Source organism: Nothoprocta perdicaria, unplaced genomic scaffold (assembly GCF_003342845.1).
Source record: "Nothoprocta perdicaria isolate Ctin4 unplaced genomic scaffold, notPer1 scaffold_350, whole genome shotgun sequence".
Classification (NCBI taxonomy): domain Eukaryota; kingdom Metazoa; phylum Chordata; class Aves; order Tinamiformes; family Tinamidae; genus Nothoprocta; species Nothoprocta perdicaria.
The window spans coordinates 60225-85613 of record NW_020455589.1 but is presented as its reverse complement, the minus strand read 5'-3'; the positions used below and the strand labels follow the sequence as shown (position 1 = coordinate 85613).

The window sequence follows — 25389 nt, the reverse complement described above, 5'->3', positions numbered from 1 at the left end:
CGACAGAACCTCCTGCAGATTGAGCTTGATAGAAATCAGGATCCCACCTGCTCTAAAATGAAGATCCCACCTGCTCTATTTTGTGTGCCCGGGGCCCAGTGTGAGTGGGCATGAACCTCTTTGGACTCGTTGATGAAAGCAGGTATGACCTTGCAGCTTTAGATGTGGAACCAGAAAGCAAAACCGCTGTGGGTTTTAATTCAGGGTAAAAAAGAATTTAAACTTTTTTAAGAAGTGAATTGATTGGGATTTTCTACTCTTTTTTTTTTTTTCCCCTTCTTTTTAATTAAACTGCTAAAGTAAAAATAATTCTTAAGTAAAGAAAGACATTGGTAGAGCTAATCCACTTGGGGTAGCACCAACAGGGATAGATCCAACATGGGATAGATCCAATGTGGATAACCTGTAATAAGGTGTAGACCTCCTTGCTCACCTTCATCCTCCTTCTGGGGATACCCAGGGCACCTCTGGCTCTGCCTCCTCCTTAGCCCTAATGCCAACCAAAAGCCATCATTCCCTAATGCCAACCAAAAAGGATTATGGTGGTGGGGGTGCCTGGGAAGGAATTGACCCGAGATAGGAAGTACTGATGGGATATTAAAGGTATTAAAGCATGTGTCATGCTGAAATAGCCCTTGTATGGCTCTGAAGGGAAAGGAGGGAGATGTGCAGTCGCTGAGAGCCTGCTTGGGGTTTCTGATATCCTGGGCACTGTTTAAAAAGGTTTACATCTAATGGCTTGGCAGCCTGAGAGCGTTTCGCAAATAACACTTGGTGGAGGGAGGGCTGGCGTTGCACCAAAACCAACAGAGAGAAGCCACGCTCACATTTGAGTGTTTTAGAGTTGGTTAAAAGCAGCGAGTGTGCAACATTGCTATGGCATTTCAGCGTGTTTTGTTGTGTGATAATGCATTGAAATTACCTCCAAAGCACAGCCAATAACACCGATATTTCTGCACCTAAGAATGAGCGTGTGCTTGCCTTGTTTCTGGGCTGAAAATGAGAATGAAATCTTTTTTTCAGACGTTTTGTCTAAAAATAAATAAATRRATGGAAATAAAAAGCTGGCCAGGGCACAGTGAGACTTCGGGGCCTCGGTGGGTAGGAGGTGGCCTCGAGACACGAGGTGACGTCCAGCTCCTTGGCTTTTGGATGGGGAAGGGGTGATGAGGTGATGATGAGGCGACAGGTCCTGTCTGCACCAGCACAGGTTGGCGAGTGAAGCGCCGCGTCCGGGGGACCCGTCTGGGAGTCCGGGGCGCCAGCTGGGATTGGCCTTTTAGGATTTGCCTTTTTCTGCCTGGGATTTGTCTTTTAGGTTTGTTGGGAAGCAGGGTGCTTATCTGGGTTGGAGCGTTTTCTGAAAACTTCCAAGKGGCATCCTGTCCTATTAGATAGGACAGGAAATTGAGAAGAAAATCAAGCAAGAAATACACAGTTAAGGAGCGAAACCTTTGATGCCCAGCTCATATGCTGCAAGTTATTTCTGTTCTCTTCTAGATTGGGTTCTAATCTTTTTTCTTCTTCTTTTCCCCTTTAATTAGCAGAGCCGCTTAGCGCAGATACGTCCCCTGACTTAGCGGTACGTCGCCGCTTTATATTTCCCTTTCAACGTCCCCAAGCTGATTTCTCTTCAAAGATGAGCACCAATTAGCACTAATCTTGCAGTGGTCATTGGCAGGCTTTCAATACTTAGGGAATTTACTGAAGTTAAGTTAGTTTTAGTACCACACAGCAACAGACACGGAGATTTGGAGGGGTTTTTTTTTTGGTAACGTTTCAGTTTTGTATCTTTGATAATGATTCTTCAGTACTGAAGATGTTTCATAGAGTCAGAGGGCTCCAGTTATTTCATTAGTATGAAACAGAGGCTGCAGATAAGACATTAAGGAGCCTGTAAATCCCCACGCTGGTGCACAGGCTTTTTTTTTTTTTTTTTTTTTTTTTTTTTTTTTCACAGTGATTTATCCTAAGCTTAGAATAATCTCTTTAGAACTGTAAGTAGAGTAAATAAGCCCAACTTTCACATTACAGGAGAGCATTCGGGTTGAAATTGGTAGATGGGGGCGAGGGCTACGTCTGGCCAGCCCTGTTATGGATGGCCTGGCAGCAATACCAAGAGGGGAAGGAGCGCGGAGAGCCGCGGTTTGCGTTCYGTCTCTTGGGACTCCCTCTAAATCAGGAAGGAAATAATCTAAAATTAATGCAGCGACGGTGGTAAGAGCGGTGTGAGGACATACTCAGATCCATTATCCCCTCATTCCAGGCAGAGCGGGAAGGCCGGGGCTGCAGGGTGTTCCCAAACGCCACCAAAGGCCCTGGAGCCTCCTCAGCTGCATTTCCCGCCAAGCGCTCCCTGTGCCAGCCATGGCACAGCCYGGGATTTGGATGGTCCCTCCCTTTGGAGCAGCAGCCCACGCGGATGGTCAAAGATACTGTTCTATTTTTGCCATGTGTTGTTAGCTGACCCCAGTGAGAATTAATCCGAGTTCGGGATTCGGTTTATTCCTGTGGCTGGAAAATATAGTATCATGTTGTTCCGTCCTGTCCCAGCAATATTAGAGTTCTGCAGAGACGGACAGTTTAGAAGTGCCACACACTAGGAAAGCTGGATTGCAAGGAAAATAACGACTTTCTTCAGTTAAAGCTCAGGGTTTGGTTCTCACTAGCTCAGAAGTCCTCTCAGTTTCCTGCCTCACCGGGGGCATTGGGCAGTGCCTGGGTTTTGTGCTGGGACGAGCAGGAGCCTCCTGGGAGGCTGCGGTGGCCACTATGGACCGGCCATGGGGACATCATCCCGGCGACCTCCTCGTCACGCGGTCCCTGAGCTGCTGGAGTCTCCCTGCATCCCTCACGGATGCCCTGATGTCCCTGTGTCCTGGGCGCTCTGAAATGAAGCCAACACAGACGTGGTCTTCCTGGGAGCCTGCATGGCCCAGGGTGTTGAGGAGTGAGCCCCGAGGTACGGGAGCATTTACAGAGTTATGTTATAGGGGAAGTATTTACCCCCAAATAATACGGGGGCATTTTAGCAGCAGAGAGGCTGAACCGCCTTCCATCCTGCTCACATTGTTCAGGGGAAGCTGCTTGCAATGAAGCGGTCTTGAAAGCAGCATCCTTGTGCTATTTCTCTCTTTCTCTCTTTCTTTATTTTTTTTTCCCAAGGAAACTGCATAATTGTTTAAAAACCCAGCCTCATTAAATCAGAATGAAATTGAACTAGCCTGCCTCCTTCCAACTCTGTTTGCTGGCTGTTCGTTGGTTTGGTTGTGTGTCGTATTCAGCTAGCGGGTAGGCAGGAGGGAAACAGACCTCTCACCATAAATACTTGGGAAGGAAAACAGGCTGTGGGAGAGAAAAAACATTTGAGCTGCTTGCTCTTGAACACTGCCTTAATGTTTGTCGTATTTGGCTGTGTTTTACCTTTAATATCACTGGATTTACTATTCTCCTGGCGAGTGAAAAGGTTCCTTGCTACAGTGCAGGCTCATTTTCTTCCAGCAGTTCATAAAGCTGTGGCACGTCAAAACAACAACAACAACAACAACAAACCTAGATATATTGACTTGTTTTTCCATTAAAAATTAATTGCTTCCTATTTCATTAAAAAATGACCCTCAGATGTGCTGTGGTCACAAGCGTACTCAAAGCTTTGGTTGAAAGAACCGAGCAGGTAAGTTGGCCTCGATTTTGGCTGCACAGCCCCACCTAGAAGCTAGCAGCCTGGTTGCTAAGTCTTGACCTCATCATAAATCTGAGTGACTTCAACTAGCAGCCTGTGTATATGAGAACACCTCTGCTCTCAGCTGTAGTTGGTTTTAAATACTGAGTTTTGGTATCTGCCTGTTTTATTTCCCTCCRTCCTACTGCCCGTGGCAGCTGGGTACGTGCAAGGGAGCCTCAGGGCTGCTCATCACTGCTAACTGCAGGGAAATGGCTTTTATGAGCAAATTCAGTTAGGTGCTGTGCTGATACTCTGCCCATTGCAAAACTGCCTCCTATCTTACTCTAACCTGCCCAGCAAATTTGGTCTGTGTCTAAACCCACTCCGGTTGTCCTAAAATCAGCTTAACTCTCTGCAGTTCCACATCATTAATTGCAATTAGCTCCTGCAGCTCCTGTCATTTGGGTCCTTGTCTGTATGTTTACTGACCTCTCATTTCAGATTGAATTTGAACTAGCAATTTTGTTTGGGTTATCCTTGCATTCCTTCTCAGYCTTGTGCTTTTTAGCCTTTTATATGTATTTATTTATTTATTTAAAACAGACACTGCAAAGCACAAGGAATCAATTACAATATCAATTAAAGAGTCTGCACAAGATAAACTGATCTCTCTTTTCAACTGGACAATGTGCTCAAAATGCAAAAACACTTTGTGTTTCTTAGTCTGTTCTCCGTCTCCGGCTCTTCTTGTAGTATCAYGGAAAGCTCTGCCTGTGGATGAAGTGGAGAATACGAATGGAGAGCATGATCCATCCCTGAGGAGACACTCATCCTTTAAGTGTTATAGTGGTAATGTCCTTTTTTTTATTATTTCTTTTCTCTCCCTTCATTTAGTGTGTGTCTGGATGAYGCTCAGAAAAGTCAAACCTTTTCTGTCTGAAAGCAGAGCAGCCTCTTTATGCAGAGAAATAGCACTGTGGATCCCTGTGCAGTTTGCAGGGAGACTGCTGGGTTGTTGTGTGTGTGAGAGGGAGGAGGGCAGACGGAGGGAAATCTGCATGCAGCACATCCAATTATTATTTAAACAGTTCTGGCAGAATCTGTCAAGGAAAGTCAGATAAATCAGGGTGAAGGCAAAAGCAATTGTGTAAGGTAGTTTATACAAAGCAGTTGCCATTATAAATAATAAGACAAAAAGGCATCCTTTGGAAAGTTTCCAGTGTGTTTTTACCAGTTCTGCCTTAAATAACTGACGGTTTTGTAGTACTTTGTGTTCTCACTCATTGTTCTTTCTTGCCCTGGAAATCTCCTCAGGTGCTTGGCCAAGGAGGCCAAGCCTTCTTGGTCTGATCAGGAATCAAACTGAGCAKGGAGTCCTGGAATACTTCTACCGCGTGTATCTATATTTTTGTTGTCCTGTTTGTGTGTTTTGGTTTTGCTTAGTATCTCCTTGGACCTATCACTAAGGCTGTGTTCTTTATATAGACCTCCTGGCATCCGAGGCTCGATCCTGTGCTCCGTTTGGGAACCCTGCCGGCTAAGGAGGCCTGCGGAGGCTGGGGCGCTGACACGGCRTAGGGCTGCACCTCCCTCCTCTGGGGGAGCCAGGGCTGCCAGAGCTGCTGGCTCGCTCGGTGAAGCACCAAGGCCGTGGCAGGTAAGGTCACACACGCTTCCTTTTAGTCCAGTTCCTTTAGTCCACTTCCCTGTAGTCCACTTAGGCAAGCACAGGCTGTCCCATTGCTTGGCCCCAGGATGGAGAGTGGCCACCAACAGCTTCCTTTCCTGATGGCAACTTCAGGGCATGTGGAAAAGGAACTTTCAGCACACAAGTTCTGATCYCTGTGGCTCTGCTCCCAGCTGCTGTGGCTCTGCAGACCTTCCCTCCTGAGGGGACTCGTGTAATAACAAGTGAGGGGAGGGACATTGTCTTGACTGGCTTTGRGGATTTGAGGCTGTCGACATGTTGTCTTTGTAAATCACAGCAAACTGTGGCCAATGTCTGTGTTTTAGGGAGAGGGTAGTCTCTTCTGAAGCTGAGTGTTCCTGAGCTAGAATGTAAGAAAACATGGGAGTCGACTTGTCCTTCAGCTTAGGAGCACACTGAGCCTTGCACATCTTGAACATCTCTTGCAAAAATACTCCTGAAAAATCCCTTTTCCTGTCAAGAGCAGCTACGGAAGAGCTATCCGTGATGGCCCAAATTCCCCTGGCCAGAGAGAGTGCTGCCAATTGCTGAATTTAGCAGCAGTGCAGTGTAAAAGTCTGCTGCTGTCCCAGGCATCTGCCAATACCAGCTGAATTGCTTGGTGAAGGCTGGCGAAGGCCAACAGGTGAGGTGTTCCTCCCTCTGCAGTCGATAATGAAAYGCTCACTGGTCTCAGCGGGGTGGGGAAACTCCCATCAGGGGAAATGTTTCAACCCGTGGTATCTTGAAATATTTATTAGTATCCTGAAATGCCTTTGTTTTCTTATACCTTATTCCTCCTTTGTATCCACACTGGGAAAGTGGTCTGGTTCATTAAATGTAAGGTAGAGTATAGATGTTATTTTAAAACAACACGCTAACCTCAGTACAATTAGAATCCACAACTCAGAGCATGAATATCTGTGCTTTTCTATCTCCTTTCCTTGGAATGTGTCTAGCAAGGAAGTGGCCCTGCAGTTGGAAAAACTTAAACAGAGCGGCATTTCCCAAAACGACAAATCCGTAATGGAATTAACCTCCATCACAGTGCCCTGGGGCCTCTGCTGGGGCTGAAACCAACCCTGGGTTTCAGGGTTGTGGTCTCCAGTGGGGTTGGGGYAGCCAAGTGCATTACGTGGCCGTATTTCTGCAGGATTGAGAACCCTCTGGGTAAGGAAGGAGCCACTGTGTTGAGGAGGGAGGTGAATGACGTGCCCCATTTCCAAGCAGCTCGTCCCGTCTCCGAGCCAACACAAACACACTTCAGAAAACATATGTGGACTGTGAGAAGCTGGGGGGAAACTAGTTCAGGAGTTTCCATCCTTGTGACTTGTTTGTCTCCCCTTCTTCTGTTATTTTCATGACTAAACAAAGTGAGGCGGGTGTCTTAGTTTGTGCTCAATGAAACTTGGGTAAGCCAGAAAGGAGGCTTGGTGCGGGAGAAGACACTTCCATTTTGAGATCGTGTTTCCGGAGAAGTAGGGTGCGAGGACACGTGGGCAGCGAGGGAAAAGGCCCCAGCCGCTGCGCTCCTGCTTTCCGAGGGCATTTCCTGAGTTATTTTAAAGGTTTTGCTTAGGGTTACTGAAATCTTAACTCTGAGTATGAGCTGTCTTTCTAAATGAAGGGTATTAAGCCTGATCCTGCTCATCTCTGCCTTTCAGTCACTTGAGGTGCTTGTAATTCTTGAGTGTCCTGGACTGAGAACATCACACGTTGACTTGTTCTGGAAAAGCAGTATATACTTTTTATTTTTTTATTTTTTTTACCAGCACTTATCTTTCCTTTCACATCCTTTTCTACATGATTACTAATATTATGGGTAACATTTTTTACAACAGATAAAGCAATTGGTAAATGATCTGTACTTTCCCCTGTGGTTTTTCTAGGCTGGACTAAATGAACTYTTTCCCTATGTGAAGAGTAGAGTAAAGAGGGAAGAGTAAAACCCACTTGATTATTGTCCTAAATTAGTTGCATTTATGTATCAGCAAAATGTGGTATATAAAGTATGTCAAATAGAGCATTTACTCTGTGGCTACCAAAATGCAAGCAATAAATATTGCTTTATTCCAAATAATCTTCCAGCCAAGGCGTGTGAGCTGAGTCAAAGACGTGTGTGTAGAAGGGAGGTGCCGAGGTAGCCCTTGTTTATGTGCTCACGATTCACAGTGATTCCTGGGCCTCCACTTGTTTCCTCTCTGCAGCCGGAGTCGTTGCCACAGAAACTGCAACAACACACGGCGCTGGGAGAGAGAAAGCTCCTTCGTTAAGGAAGACAATCCCTAGCAGACAAATCCTCTCCAGCTTAGCACTGTTTGAAGGTGGGAAAGGCTTGGTAAGTCACCGTCACCTTGCCAAGTCATTAATTCAGCCTCTGGTAGGGAAAGACTCTTAGTTATACACATCTGAACATGTCGGGTGATGCAGGTTTTACCAAAATGTTGTCTTTCTGCCACCGTTGCACTGCAGAGAGACACCTAATGCAGGGTTTGAATGGAGCACGGGGGAATTGGGACAGAATTAGCTGCCACCTCCGAACGCCCCTCCTGGGGCCGTAGGAAAGACTCCCTGTCAGCAGAGAGCAGTGACTGTTCTCACCACATTACCCTGCTGCACGTTACCCTGTGTGATGCTCTCACTCTGGTTTAAGAAATGGCTTTAAGGGAGCTCAGCTTCTTTTTGGGAAAAGGCCTTTGCAGGTTGCCTGGTGTTTGCCCCCCTTGCTCGATGCCCCCAACAAAGGCAGAACCTTTGTTCTCCAGGCCCCTAGATGCTGCACGCTGTTGCACAGTGCACAGGGAAGATGTTTCTATCAATCAGCCTGTCACCTACCTCACTACTYGCTTCTATTAAATGATTTCACTATCAGCTAAGATGGAGCACCCCAGTGAGTGGCATATTATAAGTGTCGAGAGAGATTAGATACCGAAATTAGATGGATAACATCCAGGCGGCTACGCTGTGTCCGCAAGCTCTCAGTGCCGGGCTTGTCAGAGCATCCTGCGAGGGCCAAAGCTGCACTGCTGTGTTTCCAGCCCTCAGAGGCAAAGGGGAGATGTGSGAAAATAGGAGCCTGAGAAATTTACGGTAACTGCAGGTATTGCACAAGCAGTGTGGTGTCTGAGTCTTTTACAGTAACGCTGGAGCACGTGATGTCGTGCACTTGGATTTATCGTCTCCGTCAGCCTCCACAGCAAGAACTAAACCTCGCTCCAACCCCTGCTTAAATGATTTAAAATCATGCAATGATTTAAAAAGCAATAATCAAAGTATCAGTAAAAGCTGGTCAGCCAAGAGATGCAAAAGCAGAAAGCTGGCAAGAGCTACGATGCTAACCATCCTTCAGAGAAACAGCCTTCTTCCTGGGAAAACTAGTTTCAATTTGATGGAGTAGCTCTGGATTTAAAAGTGGATACATATGCATTGAGGTACAGCCTGAGTTTCTGTTTTGATGGGAAAATATTCTGCTTAGAAAGAAACACTGTGTATAGGTGATGAAATTGCTATAGGTAGGGAGGAATAAAGGCCTCTTCCCCCATTCTAATCCTTTGGAAAAAAAGGCAGCAGAGGGGCAGGCTTGGGAATATGCAGAGGGAAAGCAGGAAAAAATAGCTGGACTGTGCTCTACGAGGTCAGCTGCCTGGCTTAGGATGGCTCTGTGGTTTTGGTGTGTATTATACAACTATTTCAGGAATGTTTTAGAAATACTCAAAAAGGAGGAGGGATTGCTTAATTATTAATAAAAGGATATACCTATAAAGAGGGATAGCTTGCTAATACGAGCTCATCTTTCCAGGGCTTAAGAGGAGGATGAAAGCATCTTAAAATTCCTAGTGAATTGTTTATATTTAGCAGTGTAATGACTCTGAGGTCCCCGAAGTCAATGCTCACTATGTTCTGCACACAGAAGACCGAACTGTAGGAAACACAGGTAGCTCTGTCTGTCCAGCTGAACATCTTTGTGCCTGTTTGCATTGGCTACAGGGCATGCCCATACCTTGAAAAACATCCATTTGCCAACCCACTGCTTTCTGCCTTCCCATCAGCAAAGAGGCYGCAGAAGTAGACTTCAAAATCCTGCTGCTCCCTCCAAACTGGTGCAGGGTCCATCCTGCCCTGCTCAGACACGGCACCTGCAGCGTGGTGCTTGSTGAGGGAAATGCCAAGGGGAGCCAGTGGCACCGCCAGCATCAGCAGAGGTGACCGGGTGCTCCCGAGGGGCTCACTCGCTGCTCCAGGGAATAAAATAGCCAAATCTGTTCCCTGAGCTTTGCTGCTGCTGCTGTGTGTCTGCAATGCAGCTGCGGCGCCGCCTGCGAAGCGCTGCCCTGCTGGTAATCTCAGGCAGTGAGAACGGGAGCTGCCAAGGAGAGGCTGCCAAGGAGGGGTTAACTCGCAGACTTGCTGCCTCTTCAGTATTCCTGGATAATAACCCACCTACGGTGACTCTACGCTGTGGGTAGAAAATGCCTCCCTCTTTTTAAACATAATTTATGCACTCATTTGCTTTTTGAAAAAGGAGAGACACCAGCCAGAGAGAAGATTGTTCTGCTGCATTTAGGGCTCAAAATTAGCCATCAAGACGTGCGCCTGATGTGCAAGTTAATCTGCCAAGTCATAAATGTTACAAACAGACGTTTGATTACAGAACGTGTTTTTAAAATAAGCTTTTTGGCTATGGAGCCTTAGCAAATACCAGTTTTTCCAGGTGGTGCGAAGAGGACGAGGATACAGATGTTGTTAAGCTGGCACGGTGCAGAGTCTGCCATGAGCTGGTGGCCCAGGAGGGCTCTCTTTCCCTGCRGGCTCCACGTCCCCCGGGCAGCTCCGAGTGCCCTTGGCTTGCTGAGCAGGGAGCAGGCAGCTTAAAATGCTGAGGAGGTTTAAAAGGAAGCTTGCTTATGTATTTATTTTCTTGTGAGAAAGAGTTTCCTAGGCTGGAATGCAGAGGAGCTGATCAGCGAGGTCTTTCTGCTTATGGATGTTATGAGACCTAGAAAAGTCTAAGGTGGTTGTGTAAGTATTGAAATTATGACGTTACAAAAGCCCGAAAAGCACACAATTGACTGGGGGACATATTTCTAATATAATTTCTTTCTGACCTATTTTATTTTTGTTGTGAGTTTTGAATTTTGGTTGAGTTGACATTAATTTTAATCCGTGAGCAGAGGGGAAGGAAGGCTTTACATTTTGTTAAACYTGTGGCAGCTTTTCTTCCATCTCCCTTGAAGAGATGAGTAATTCCTGGTGCCTTCGGAGATGCTCCAGGAAGGAACAGGGAGGATGTTTTTGACTCTTCTGATGCCTTGAATGCAGCCCAAGCAATTTCAGGCTATCCCTGTGTGCCGTAAGGAAATGTCACRGCGGTTGATGTGAGTTAGAATTAACCCAATGTGTTGTTTCGGAGGAGGAGGCACCTGCAAGGTGCTCTCCAGGTTCCTTCAGCGGATTCCGTGCCCCACATCCTGACAGGAGGCATTTTGTGGGATACCCCATCTGCCAAGCAGGTGGGTGAGCTGGCTCCTTGCTCCTCGCGTCCCTGGGGACASGGCGAGGTGCCTCCTTGCCCGCCCCATGGCAACAAAGCAAAATRCCCCTCTCCCTTTTCACTTGGGCTTATCCATATTCCATTTCTTAACTTTGTCTCTCATTACTCAGTCTAATATTACTTAATCTGTCAGTAATCTGGTTTGCACGTTCTACTGAAATGGTTCAGTCTGGCTTTGCCTTTTCATCTAGAAGAGCCAGAAGCAACTTCTGAAATGTTAACTATTGTTTGGAAAGGGTTTTGTTGATAACATCTTAAACGGCCCTAAGTTTTACCTACCTGAATGCTTAAGCTTTGCCTTCTCATTTCCTGTCAGTCTTGGTGAGGAATGCTGAATAATCAGAATGGAGCAAAGATGAGACTGCCTTCTGATCTCTCTGCTTGATTTTTGAACAGAAGTTTAGTTCTTTCTGCTGTCAAAAAGATGTCCTTGCTTCACCTGCTTAAAGCAGTGCGACAATAAATGTTTTACTTAATAATTCATAGAACATTATCTTCAAAGTACAGCGTGAACATTAACTAATTAGTCCCTGCAATACCCAGAAGAGGTAGGTAAATAATTTTCTGTTATCCTCATTATGCAGACTGGAAAATCACTATCAAGAAGCTGTGACTTGTCAGAGGTCACGGTGGGAGTCAGCCCAAGAGCTGATGTGTCCCTGTGCTTCCCGGGCCTTTCTGCTTCCCTACCTTGTCCCTGTTACTTCAGATCCATCCATGTATCTGCCACAGGCCAGGGAACCATAAAGATATATCTGTGTTAGAGTTCCTCAGTGAACAGAGAACATGAACAATCTGCAAACTAAAAGCAAACGAGAGGCAAACGGCATCGTTTCACTAGGCAGCGTATATCCTCAGTCAAAGATAACCTCTTTATTGTAGACTTTCTGTACCAGGGGTATGATCACACAAGGGCCAAAGGGTGCTAATTGTCCCTGGATTTTGCATGCAGTGCGAACCAGCCCTAGAATGACATCTGTGGGGACAGGCGCTGACATTCCYGAGCCACCCCGCTGGCTGTCAGGCACAGGAAGAGCATGTGGCTCCCTCTCGCTTCTGCAAGTGCCCTATATATTTAATAGGTCAGGCTTTTTCTCCTGAAATCCCATTTATTCTTGGATGGCCGCTGAACTGAGTTTCAGTGTGTGGCGAATGCCGTAATTCTTTTGCAGGATTGCAGYGAAGAAAAGCAATACTGGCCAGCTTGGATCAGTGCAGCCTCTGCTAGAGCTCTTAAGGAGATGAAGTCGGCTTTTTTTTCCTTCCGTTTTCCTCACTCTCAGAGTTTTTGACCTTCACAGGCCCCAGAAAAAACCCTGAGTGCATCAGAACAGGCTGCCCAAAATCCTCAAACGCCCTTGGAGCTTCTCCATTTGCAAGCATTGGTGGCAGTACGTGAGGCTTTCCACTTTGGAGCCTAACCCTTTTTTTTATTCAGCAAAAGGTGCTCTTTTGACCACAAAATCTAATACTGCTAAATTTGTCTTGCTGAGCTCTGTTGGAGGCTGCCTTCTTGCTTGCAGCATGCTCAGAATATCAGGATTGCTGGCATATTACTGCCTCATTGGGATTATTCCGATTAGCTCGTTCTCACTTGCAGGAACAGGAGGTATTTGCTCTGGAGTGCACGGGTTGAGATTCCCAACTCTTGACAGCCTTGATGRTCCACCCAGGAAGGGCATGAGCTTTCCTGCATCCCCCCCTACTCTGCCGTGTCCAGCTTCCCTCACCCAGAAAAAACAGATCCCTGCTTCTCCCGCTGAAGTCTCCTCCCTTTCCCTGTTTATTGTTGCTAAATCCTGCTCCGGTGGCTTCTTTCCCATTGCTTGTAGGGGAGATGCTGATCTCCCTGGTTCTCCTTCACAAGTGTCCTTGTGGCAGTGGCTGCAGTCCCTGCACTGCTCCGTGCTCCCTGAGGAGGCGGCCAGCTCTCAAACTACAGCTGAAACCACTGTTGTTGCCTAAAACACAAAGCTAATGTCACAGTCTTGCACTGAAAAGCAGTGTGAAGGACAAGGAGGGGGCCCTTTAGATCCTTCAAAGGGGCATTTGGTGTCCAGAAAAGACTATATTGACACAGCGTCAGGCTGAGACTTGTGTGAAGGAAGGTTCATAAGCAGCCCTGTCTTCATCATCTACATGAGAACCTGCTCCTATTGTCACCTCATTAAAAAAAAAAATCAAAACCAACCAGCAAAACAAAGAAGAGTCTCAAGGAAGCTGCAGGCTGAAGGACTGCAAGCCAGAGATGTGCAATGTTACATGGAAATGACTCGAAGGGACCTATAAAAGCAACTTGGAAAAAGGGATCCCTTTTTCCTTGAAAACGTTAAATAAATGTTGTCATATTTCTCCTGCAGATTTCAAACTGACAAGGCTTTTCCCTTGTTCAAAGACTTTGCTAAAATGTTATGCAGAAAATCTTTTTATCCTTCTGTCACTTTCTCTTATACTTCACTGCCTCGTTCATTCTTTCTGTCTACTATTTTTTTCCTGAATAAGTTTGAGAAGAAACTGTACTGAAAAAAAWTTTTCTTTGAGCATCATCAAGAATAGGAAGAAACTTTGAATACACTGAAAAAAGAATATATTTATTAGTGTTTGGCCTTTTGTTTCTAGATCAGAACCAGCAGACTACATGCACTGTTGCTATTGATACTCCACAACCTGCCTCTTTTAGCCAAAAACTCTGAGTAAGCTTCCAAAAACTCAGGAACACAAAATTCCCTGACCTCTTCCCTTCCCTGCAGCCCTCCCAAAGGGCTGGATCTAGGATCTCTGCTTATTCTTTTGGTATTGCCACACATGCAGACACCTGTATGGTACTTCTCRGGAGGGTTTAGGACAGTGGTGATGGAGAGGAGACCAAGCTCCTTGCAGGTCTGTTGCTAGATAGGTCAAGAGCTGGAGAGGCGTTTGCAGTCACCTCGTGGTGGCCAAGGGCTTGGGCGGCTGTGCCGTTCTCACCGGCCACAGGAAAGTCTCCATGAAGGAAGGAAGGATGAAAGTGGTGAGTATTAACATGATGCTGAATAAAATAATAGCCTCTGGATTCATATTTCCCCTACGCAATGCCCTGTGTCCTTGCAGGGTGAAAGCAGGCACTGCGCTTTGGACCTCCCCAGATTTCTTGCACCTACAAAGCTACTGTCTGCAAGAGTCTAGTACAAGCCTTGGGGCTGTCCCTTCTTCCTTTGAGCGTTCTGCCAAGGTGAGTGTCATCTTCATTGTCTTTAGCATTTTGGATTTATTATTGAATAATGGTTTCAAGATCTAATAATGTTTGGTTATATTTTGTCCTTTATGTGGATTTTTAAGGTACTTTCACAAATGGTTGAGACTCACGGACTCTTTGTGGTGCAGGGAGGGGTTGGCAGAGACCGTCTCATTCTCAAATGAAAGTCAGTAGACGCACAGAGTTATCAAAACTGACATTTCCAAAAGGTTTCAATCTCTAGTTTAAGCTCCTTTGGGGACATCTTGAAGACACCATCCATAGCTGTCATTGACCTCAAGGAGAGTTAAGAAAATACAGATCTGGTGCTGAAACTGTGGTTGTGACCCTCACTGCAGCAAGGCTCCAAGGGCTGGGAGAACCAYTGAGCAGCTCTCGGAGGTGAGAGTTGCCTTCAGAGTCCTCTCAAACACCAACCTCGGAGACCTGAAAGTGCTGTGCTGCTCGTGACAGAGGAATTCAGGTAAATAAATAGGCTGAAATGGCTTCCTTATAGGAGATGAGAGGARTAAGGGGCTTAGCAACACAGCTCCCAACTCCCAGGCTGCTTCTCCCCTTCCTTCTCTGGGCTCCAAGTGAGATGCCAGAGTTCTCAGCAAGAGTTCCCTGGCATCAACACTTGCCGTAGGTTCTCCCTTCTCCCTCTCTAATAATTTTAAGAGACAGGATGACAGAACGGGTTAGAAAAATACCTATAAATAATACCGTACGTAAAGAGGCATTTACCCAGTGAATCTTAAAACTCGTTCCCCGATTTGGTTCTATTTTTATCAGCTTCATCTTTCTTGACACTGACAATGATTCATATAAATATTAAGTATTCATTTTGAGTCCACTGCACACAAGGCAAACTGAGCCTTAGTGCTCCGTGGAGCTTCAAACCCCAGGCCCTTCTCGGGCCTCCCAGGGGCAGCAGGAACAGAGCCACGGAGCTCCTGAGTGCCCTGCAGTGCTACAGGGGCCTAGGTTGGAYAGGACAGAGGGGTGTTTGTAACATTTAAGGACATTCATATTTCTCATATGTATTTTTTCCAGGTATGGAGGCTTTGCAATATGACATGATTTCTTATCGATACCCCTGTATTGTGCTGTGTTTATGGAGAACACCTCATTATTTTTGTTCTTCTGATGTATCTTCTTTTAATTACATCAGTCTTTAAAGTGCTTTGTTTATTGTCCAGATGTTACCTGCTTTGGAACGTTCAGCAAAGCTATTTAAACAATGAAGGAAAATATTTTTTTTAGTGTTTGTTGCTTCTAAACTCTAACACAACTGTATTTCTCTTACAGCAGGAGTAGATTTGATAACAGATGGTAAAACTGCAAAACTGCCTCTGCTTCATTAGAACCCCTGGCAAGACTCCTATAGAAGGTAAATTATAGTCAAGGGATATTCAGCAATATACTCTATACTCCCTAGTTTCACTAAGATTTGAACTGTATTGAATCTAGGATTATGCCTAACATGAAGACAGTGAACGTAGTAACTGGAATGTGCATCAGTCACTTCCATGTTGTCTGGTTACGCCGAAACTAAAGCACGTTCGTGGTGCAAATGGCCCTTTTCTACCAAAGACCTGTGCTCCAAGCTAAGTTAGCGTGGCAGCAGTTTAACTGAGATCTTAGTACTTTTAATACTACAAGCTGCATGACTACTATTAAAGGAAAGCCGTCATGCAGCTTGTAGTATTAAAAGTACTAAGATGCAAGTGATCAATTGCCATGTAAATGAAAARGACGTTTATGTTAGAGCATGGATGGTGAGGCAGCTTGTGAGGAACTCCAGACTGCCTGTATGTGTCACGGGGTGTCTGAGAAGCGACAGGGAAACACGGGTCTTTTGGGAACCAGTGATGCAGCGTGTCCTTGCACTGCCCTGGTAGCTCACTTTGCAGGCTGCCACCTTCCAGGGATGGAAAAGGTCTGTCTCCCTCCTCCAGGACGGCACTTTTGTGTGTCTTGTGCCTTCCTTCTCCCTAGGGGCGCTACAGAGATCACTAAAGCACCGCGCAGGGCTCGCCCTGGGGCCAGCCAGATTATCAGGACGTTTGGTCCCATCCAACGCGTACTTGCTTTGAGCTGCTGAGGGGAGAACACAAAAATAGTGTGTGTGCAAAATTGTAAGTTATGCTGTCTGTGAATGTTTTGCTACGTATCTGTTTTCTGCCATTAATCTTGTGGAAGGTGGTAAGAATTATCACTCGGGTGGAGACGGATGAAGGTTTGTAACCTTGCGGCTGGAAAAAGATATTAAACCCGAAATGCCATCTTCTAAACAAACGCTTCAGCCACAGGATTATTGCGTGAAGGGGGTGGTTTCACACCAATATCTCCTGTTTTCATTTGAGCACGTTTTTGAAAAGGCAGCACAAGTTCAGCTTGCCCGAGAGCATTTGCAAGCCTGGCTCTGTCAGGGAGGAAGGGTGTAGGGAAACAGGCTTTGGAAAGCGGCCCCTGCCCCTTGGGAACCGCTCCGGCCGGGAACAGGCTCCATTTCCCCCACACTGCTGCCTGGCTGCTTCGTGCCCACGGCATCCAGAGAGCCTGGCAGGTTATCCCCTAATGACCACGAGGAAGGGCAGGGCGAGCGAAGCCGCCTCCCCTGCGCCCAGGCAGCGCGAGGGCTGCGCCGCTCCTCACCGTGCCAGTTCCCCGAGGGACTAAGGGGCCCTGAGGCAGGGCCAAGCCACGCGGCTTGCTGCATTAATGTGATTTACTGCTTCGGTATCTATGCCCTACTGCAGATTCACAGATTCACAGAATATTTAAGGTTGGAAGGGACCTCTACAGATCATCTAGTCCAACCTTCCTGCTCCAGCAGGCACACCTACCGCATGTGGCACAGGGTGGCATCCAGGCGGGTTTTGAAGACCTCCAGAGTAGGAGACTCCACAACCTCCCTGGGCAGCCTGTTCCACTGCTCTGTYACCCTAACAGTAAAGAAGTTGCTCCTCACCTGGAGACGGAACTTCTTGTGTTTCAGCTTGTGTCAGATGGTCACTCATTGAGCAATGCTGAGCTATACTCCGTGTGTTTCTATATATTTATGTAGGCCTGGGCATGTTTGTGCCTTAAGTAACAGCCTTWAAGCCTCACGTCTGCATAGAGGTGMATGAAGTTGTGCTAAACTTAGTGCTAAACCTAGTAAGAACAGAAGTTTTCCCCTTTGTCCTAGCACAGTATCCTCTGAGGACACAAGCTGTGCTGTCCTGGGCCTTGCTCCAGCTGACCCCAGTGCTTGTGAGGATGAACTTACGCTTGGGAGATGAAGGCCCTGTACGATGGCTGCAGGATTCCACACTTTTCTCTTGCCTTTAGTCCATGCCTGCAGCTAGAAAGAGCTTCTCTTTTTTGCTGGAGCCGAGTTTCCAGATGATGTTTGCTCTAGAACAGGGTATGCGCTTTGGCAGCATTGATTTCCTGCTGCTTAGACGTAACTAACGTTTCAAGTAACCTACCCAGGTTTAAAATTTACAGTGAGTCTTTGAATAAAACCACTAGCACTTTGGGATTCTTRGTGGAATAAACACTGGAATTCAATCAGCTGAACAGCGAATATCRATATTGCTTGAACAAAATTTGGCTGAAAGTTTTTTACTACAAAATAAGCAGCCATTTACTATAATTTACTCTAAAATAAGTGGGACGGGAGCTCACGGCGTGGTGAGGCCGCGCTCGKTCCCTCCTTGCGAGCGCGGTACCCAAAGCGCCCCTGTGCCCGTCAAGGGGCCCGGTGCAGGAAGCCCAAGTGGGAACAGAACGGGGTTAATGGAGTTCGTTTTTGGATTGAAAATCTGCAGCTGGTGAATGATCCGCGACCTGAACTGGCCGGGTCTTTCTGCATTTAAGGAGAGGAGTGTGGGTGGTGTTTTAAATGGGCTTTTTTGAGGAGGAGGAGGAGGATGTTGAAGGTGGAGGAGATGGAGGGCAGCAATGGGGATTTTGCTGCAGCTGAAACAAGGAGCTGCTATTCTGTTGGGTACAACTGTGTGCATTTTCTTTATTTTTCCTTTTCTTCCCGCTTTTAATTTCTTTGGTGAATAACAACTGACTGCTCCAGGAAATTAAGGGAAGGTGCTATTTGGTTTGGCTATTCAGACCACAATGCCCTGTTTGTCGCCGGGAAATTACAAGATGCAGGTGGACGAGGCTTAGTCTTTATTGCTCAGAAATAACCCAGCTTTGGGGTTTGCAAAGGCGCCGTCTTTCCCAGGCTCTCCAAGAAAACTCCGACGGGGTCTTTTAACCCCGATGGTGCCAGCCGGGTGTTTTTCCAGCCCAAATCTCCCGGTGTGAGATCTGTGGCGCCGAAACCCCGGGATTACCGCGCTTGCACGGGCCATTCCGGCGCAGCTTCACCCCGCTGCCATTAAAGGGCCTTACATCACCAGCCAGCGCTGCAAAAAGCCTCCGACGGAGATTTATGCTTCATTTTTATAGCATGATTTAGTAGGAGCCCCGTTAGGTCTCATAAATCATATCCGAGGGAAGGGGAAATCAATTAGGGCCTGGCCCTTTCCCCTCCCGCCGGGGCGGATAGTACCGCGCTCTCGGAGGATGGGAGCAGGGATATTCCTGGAGGGAAGCTATCACTACAGGAGTAGGAGGGAAGACAGCGCAATCTGGGGCCTTGCTGAGCACAGATGAGAGATGTAAAAATTGTTCTGGAAATGACAGCACCCGGTTTGTGTTCGGGGGGAGAGCGAGCCTCTCTGCAGATTCACAGGTTCCTCTGATCCCACCTGATCCCCGCGCGCTGCCTCGCGGGCGCCGCTCGCAGCGAACCACGGATTTATATAATCCAGTCTGCGGCAGGGAAAGCCGAGCCGGGCCGCTAATCCTGTTCCCACCTCGGCTCCAATGCAGCAGCCGGGAGCGGAGCGGCTAATTCCCAGGCAGGGAGCTCAAAATGGCTGCTCCGCTCCAGCTCTCCCGCCAGGAGGCTCCGGAGGAGCCGAGGATGGGGGCTGTGCCCCTTAGCCCCCGCGCTTGCCACATGGAGCCCTTCTCTTTCCCCCATCCTGAATGCCCCTGCTTGCCCTTTGGATTTATGGAATACAGCCCTTGGATGTGATCTGAGCATTCACTGAAGACACGTGGCCTGGAGGGGGCTGGATTTTGTGGCCCTTTGCAGGGAAAAATGCCATTAGGATCAGGGGCTTTGTCACTAATAGAGCTCTGGGTTTTGATGCCAGGTGCCAAAGCTCCTAATGCCTTTCCCTGGCTATGAAAATATAGATTTGAATACGTTCCCCATAATTGGCTAGGATCTATTGCACATCACTGCTTTGGAATGGAGATGGACAACGTGCCTATTCAGAAAGCAAGAGATGGCAAATAATGGGTTGTCCTGAGCCGTGCTGCAGGAAAATTCATTTCTCCTTGAAACTGATAATAATTTTGGCACTGCGTTTCAATAGCAGCGAGTTGCTGATTTGCTACCATGCCTCCTTATGCTAAAAGAAGCCCTATTTGTACAGGCTTTGTCACTAAAGTAGTACTATAAATATACACAGCTCGGTAATGTATTTATAAAATTAAGAATGAACACCCTCGAATATCAGACTGCACAAAGGAAGGAAAAACAAGATGGAAAAATAATTTTCCTAGCTGTAGTCTGATATGCCACATTTTTGTGAGTAGCTCGAAAATAGAAATATTAWAATTGATCCATGGATCTTTTTATCCTTTGTCTCATGATACAGCAACACAGAATAGCAGGATTTTGTTGCCTTTTTCTTCCCGAACCAAAACCAAAATAGCTAATGTCAGGAGAAGGACAAAGAGAGCAACATAAGGATGGACTGAAGAGAGCAGAGACCCAATATCACACTGAAACCAGTCCCCAAACTGCGTAGTGGTACCAGTGGTGCCGAGGCTACATTTTTAGGAGTATTTTGGGATGGCTTCATTTTGAAGTCCTGCCTCATATGGAAATCCCACTCAGCGCTGTAGGAGGTGGTGGTGAGAGGAAGGCATATATATGTGTATGCATATGATGGTATGATCCATACCATCCCAGCCTTGGCTAAATCAAGTAAATTTTGTAACCTAGAAACATTAAGATATAAGATATATGAGAATGGCAACAGATGCTGTTCTTTTTTAAGGTTTTGGAATAATAGAAATAACACTGGAAATAGGCGAATGGATTAAAAAAGCCCCTCCTGGAGCTGGAAGTGCTGGCGCTGTGTGCGCTCGGGGGCCGCTCCGTGCAGCCCCGGCTGTGCCATCCTCGGGTGGTGTCCGGCCCCTCCGGAACTGCCCCGCCACAGACGTGGGGATTCCGTGGGGAATGTGTGAGCCAAGATGCTCATGTTGCCTTCGAGGGAGCCGCTGTGGGGCGGCAGGGCCGGCCCCGCCGGGGCGTTAGAGCAGGCACTCTACGAATTCCCTATACAAGTCCCTACAAAGACCTTTCCGTTGTAACCCCCTTTACACTGGAGGGATGAGGGAAGCTTCTTACCAGGTGGGAAGGTTCCTGTTATTCCAGAGGAGCAATGCAGCGGGCAGTAGCGCAGCTTGCAGCGCCCAGAGCAGCAGGGCAGTGTGCAGTAATGCAGCGTGCGGGTTTCCCAAGCAGTAATGCAGCGTGCAGCTGCAATGGGGCGGCGGGGCTGAGCTGCGCGCGCGGCCTCGCAGCGGGAGCAGCGCCGGGGGCCCCTGCGGGACAGGCCCCGTCCTTGAGCCCGGGCCACGAGGTGGGGCAGGAGCCACGGCAGCCTCCAGGCTCCGGGACGTGACGAGGGCTCCTGAGCACTCGGGATCCCGTGGGCACGGCATTTATTTGGAGGAGAATCAGCTAACGCAAAGGTAGGAAGGTTGAGAGGCTCTTGAATAATGTACCAAGTGAGGCGGGAGGAAATCAAGGGAAGATGCTCCTCTCTCGTGTCTTCTGCACTGTCCCCTTTACTGTTGTCATGTCAGTGCCATAAACGTGTCTCCCGGTGCCGCCGCGGCAGAAATCAGACCCTTGCACGGCGTGGGAGGCACGGAGGGGCGGGAAGGGCAAGCGTGAGCCCGGCCACGAGCCCTTCCCCAGAGCCAGGGGCAGCTGCCAGCCTGGGGAGTCAGGCTCTTGAGATCCTGCCATCGGATCCTGAGCTGCTTCTGTTTAAAAGCTGGAGTGAATGTTTATTTGGAAGCTTCCCTTAGGGTTCATTAATGAAGATGGAGTGCCCAGTCGGAGCTGGAGCCCTTGAGCGCTCACACGGAGCCTGGGACCAAAGGCTCCCAACCGCTGCCCAGCGCAACACGGGGAGCCAAAAGCGGCCCCGCTGCCGGCAGGGACGGGGCCCTGGAGACCCCAGGGCCCTTTGCTTGGGCGGGAGCAGCCGGGCCAGGATATGGGAGAGCTGGGGCAGCAGCGCCCAGGGAAGGTTTCCCAGCGGTTGTGCTGGTGTCTGCGAGGGCAGAAGGACATAGCGGCGCCCAGCCCCACGCGGAGCCGCTGCCGCGGGTCTGCGCTGCGCTCTGCCCGGCTCCCTTCCGCCCTCAGCCCTGCTCTGGAAACCAAACCCGCAAAGCTGCCTCCGGATGCACAGAGAGGCCTCTAACAAGCGCGAGAGAGACGGCTCCCTGATGTGGGTGCACAGGACGTATTGGCACCTGGTGATACCCAACTGCCTGATCAGACCCTCTGGAAAGCCCGCCTGCCTGTCTGTGTGTGTGTCTGCGTGTGCAGAGAGCACCTCTGTCCGTGGGATCTTCCCGGTCTCCCTGTGCGCTGCCCTGCCGAGGCCTTGGGCACGGCCTTCCCCGCGGGCCCCGGGCTGCGCGGGCTGCAGCGCCCCTCGCTCACGCTTTTCTGCTTACAACACCGTGCAATTTCTTAAAGTTTGATCTTTTCAGAAAGAAATACCATGTTTAAGAAAACAACATCTGGAAAGCTAGAATTTAATTAAACTCGGCTTTTCCCCCATCCTCCCCACAAGAACTGGCTGAATATGTTGTGCTTAACGACAAGCTATTAATGACTGGTAGGTTGTGCTTTACCAAAGTTAAGGGATAGGCACGATTTGCAGAGCTAGCTGATTTCACCTGCAGTGCATCYCTGCCTTCCCCTCCTCCCTGGTCATCCACAGTGAGATCACACATAATTTAGCATGAATTAGGTCCTGATCCCTTTGCAAAACAGGGATTACAGTCAGTTCTCAAGCTGTGAATATCCTCAAGTGAGATGCTGCCTAAGTCAGATAGTCAAGTGGACCTGTGTTTTTAAACAGTATTGGTCAAAAAGGAGTAGATACGATCTTTCCATAGAGAGCTGCTATATGTTCACTGAATTATTATACCAGGTATAGCCCAGAGAAACCTTGCTTTATTTAACTATGTGAGTTCTCTTTTCATCTTTACATTGACATTCAGATTTTCTCTACTTGCCCAAGTATAACAGAATAACGATTATGTAAACCAGGGCTCTACTAAGACGTTACTTGGACATACGCGTTGGTGCCGTATGTAAACACCAAGCATATATTTAATATTCACAGTTAGCAGACGTCTTGCATCCAACTGGGATGACGAATTTTTGTGATGTAATTTCTTTTTTTTTTGACAAATGGCAACGTGAATTTCCATTTTGCGTGACTGAGACAGGGGAAGTCATTGAAAGTTGTGCACATGATTAGAAACAAGATAACAGTGTGTTTGTTGCCTGACTCTACTTTCCTAATGATTGCTTTAACATACCATTCCCCTGTTAATGATCCTATCAATTATTTTACTTCAAATTAGCTATTGTGAGTTTGAGGTCTTCTTGCAACGTCTGTCATTAGGTCACAGAAACATAAATCACGCTCCCATCTTTTTTACATCCATAACCATAACATATGGCTTTTATTAGAAGATGTTAACTGTCTTAATGTCTCCTTAATGGATGTGTGTGCATGTGTTGATGATGAAAGCCATCTTCCTTCATGCAAAATATTAATGCRTACGGCCTATGTCTCCATAGATACAAGTTAGAGAATTGTATTTTAACCCATTAAATACTCAGTAGATAATTCAGCTTTGCCTAGAACTCATATTACTCTAGCAATCTTTTAAGGAAAGAGCGAGTTAGAAGTAAATTGGGGGCAGGGGGAGCAGTAATTGGACCAGATATGCACAGGTAACAGTGAATAAACCGGATAACAGTATTGGAATAACCAATCCACTTTATAAAATGCCTATTCCTAAATGGAAATGCCCRTACAGAGGAGGAAAATGAAACGTATGTCCTGCTAGCATTCCAGCTTGTACCCCCCAGGGACTCCTGCTCCCGGCTATGCCGTTTGTGCTCCAGCCTCAAACACAGGAACTGTTCCAAGAAAAAGGCTGGTTTAGCCTCCTGACCGTGCCTATCCTTTTCAGTGGGACAACATTATCCTTTTGGCTTTGGAACATTCCCCAAAATCTTGGGCAAGGCTTTGACTTGCTGTGTTTTACCAACAGATTTCTGGCCACCAGAGACCCACTGTTCTGTCGCGTGCCCGTTCATGTCGGGCTCAATTGAAGGAAGCCAACTAAGCCGTTTGGAGGATGCCCTCCAGCCTGCCCTCTCCGTTCCCGAGTGCCCTTGGCAGAAATCAGCCACCTGAAAGCTGCAGTGCAACAGCATCGGCCCTTACCATGTTAAGGTAAATATTTTATCATTCCTTTACCCTCCACACTGCTTAGGGGGATTCATGTAAAATATCAAGCCCTTTGTTGGGGGAGGCCCTCTCCAAAGGGTCGGCACGCGCGAATCTGCGGGACGCAGCACGCGGTGACTCCGGGCGCTGCTCCGGCTCTGCCCGTTCACGGACCCGCAGCCCCGGCGCTGCCCGCGCTCCGAGAGCCGCTGCCGGAGCCGCCGCGCGTGGGGCCACCGCACACGGAGCCGCCGCTCGCTGCCCCGTCCCCACCTCGCTGCCCGCCACGTCCCCAACGGGACTGGCAGCAGCTCCGCTGCACAAGGAATGGGAATAACACGCACCCGGAGTGCTGGCTTTGCCCGGGCTCCCTGGGCTTGCCCGCCTATGGAGGCGGCTGCCGCGCGGCGCCAGCCGTGCCGCAGAGCCTKGAGCGAGCGCTGACGAGCGGCCTCGGGCCCGGCTGAGCCCAGGAGCTGCTGCCTCCCCCTGTGCGACGGCAGCGGCCCCGGAGCGCGCGCGGCCGCGAGCGGCTCCGCAGGGCCTGCGGCGGGCGAGCCAGGAGCTGTCCTTCAGCAGCCACGCCAGTCCCCGCGCGCCGCGTCCCCGCCGCGCCGGCCACGCAGCCCTCTGTCCCACGCCGTGCTCCCGCGCGCCCTGTCCTGCCTGCCGAGTGTGGCACCCACGCGGAGGGCGAGGGGACGGGCTCCCCTTCCTCTGCCGGGGCCCGCTCCGAAGCTCGCCCCACGCGCGGCTCCCATGGGGATGTCTGGCCCCCACGCTCTCCTGTTCCCGGTGAAGCAGGAGAGCGGTCGCACTGCAGGAAGGCTGGGGAGAGCGCTCTCCTTATGGCCAACAGCCCGCCAAGCGGAGGTGATCAAGGCACCTCCGTGAAGCCCCTCTCCAGGTGGTCCCCTGGTGCGGCGGGGCGCCCGGGAGCATGGCGAGGCTCGGAGGATGCGCGTGGGGCAGCYGCGGGGCGAGGGCGCGCGGCGCAGCACCTTACCCTCGCGTATCGCGACGAGTAGGGGTCCTCGAAGAGCGCCCAGATGCGGGGCTGCCAGCGGCGCCAGAAGCCCCCGGAGCGGCCGTCGGGGGAGTCGCTGAGCGCCAGGCGTTTGGTCATCTCCAGCTCCTCCTCGCCGTCGCCCGAGTCGCCCGTGCCGTCCACGTCGCCGTCCTCGGCGCTGCTGTCCAGGGGCGCCCCGCCGAAGCTGTCGAGCGCCTCCTCGGCGTCGCGGTGCTGCCGGTAGGTCATCCAGCAGCAGGGCTCCACATCGGTCTCGTCGATGCCCCAGAAGGCGAGCTCCTCCTCGTAGAGGGGCCCGCACACGTCGGCGGGGCAGTGCAGCTTGCCCGTGCGGTAGTAGTTCAGGATGTGGGCGAAGACGCCGGGGTGGCGGTCGAAGAAGAACTCATCCGTGCGGGGGTCGTAGTCGAAGTGGCTGTGGGCGTCGGGCTCGGCGATCCAGGCGAGGCGGGTGCCGGGCAGCGTGCGCAGGGTGCTGCGGTACGTCTGGTGCCGCGTGCCCCCCACGTTGATGACGATGCGGTCGCTCTCGTCGCCCTGGCCCATCGCGCCGCTTATGGGGCATGTCGCGGCTTCATGGGGCGAGCGCGGCGGCGGCGCGCGGGACA

At 49.1% G+C, this 25389-nt stretch overlaps 1 protein-coding gene and 2 long non-coding RNA genes across 7 annotated transcripts in view; 2 read left to right on the top strand and 1 right to left on the bottom strand.

Annotated features, from left to right (window-relative positions):
* The window catches only part of KCNC1 (potassium voltage-gated channel subfamily C member 1), a 78729-nt gene extending 53384 nt beyond the window's left edge, over nt 1-25345 (bottom strand). For all 4 annotated transcript variants that reach the window (XM_026044150.1, XM_026044149.1, XM_026044151.1 and 1 more), the window contains exon 1: nt 24758-25345. In XM_026044150.1, the coding sequence (XP_025899935.1) occupies nt 24758-25327 (570 nt within the window). In that variant the 5' untranslated portion in view covers nt 25328-25345. The remainder of the gene's footprint in view (nt 1-24757) is intronic.
* On the top strand, nt 5210-14092 carry LOC112951454. Its single transcript, XR_003250219.1, has 3 exons — nt 5210-5321; nt 7559-7689; nt 13993-14092. It is a non-coding gene; the product is annotated as an uncharacterized LOC112951454 (long non-coding RNA).
* LOC112951453 lies at nt 14096-16195 on the top strand. 2 transcript variants are annotated; one of them, XR_003250218.1, is made up of 4 exons: nt 14096-14113; nt 14476-14600; nt 15428-15509; nt 16118-16195. It is a non-coding gene; the product is annotated as an uncharacterized LOC112951453 (long non-coding RNA). The 2 variants fall into 2 exon arrangements; XR_003250217.1 differs by lacking the exon at nt 14096-14113 and having other exon boundaries at nt 14224-14600.
* Nucleotides 25346-25389: the final 44 nt, after the last annotated feature.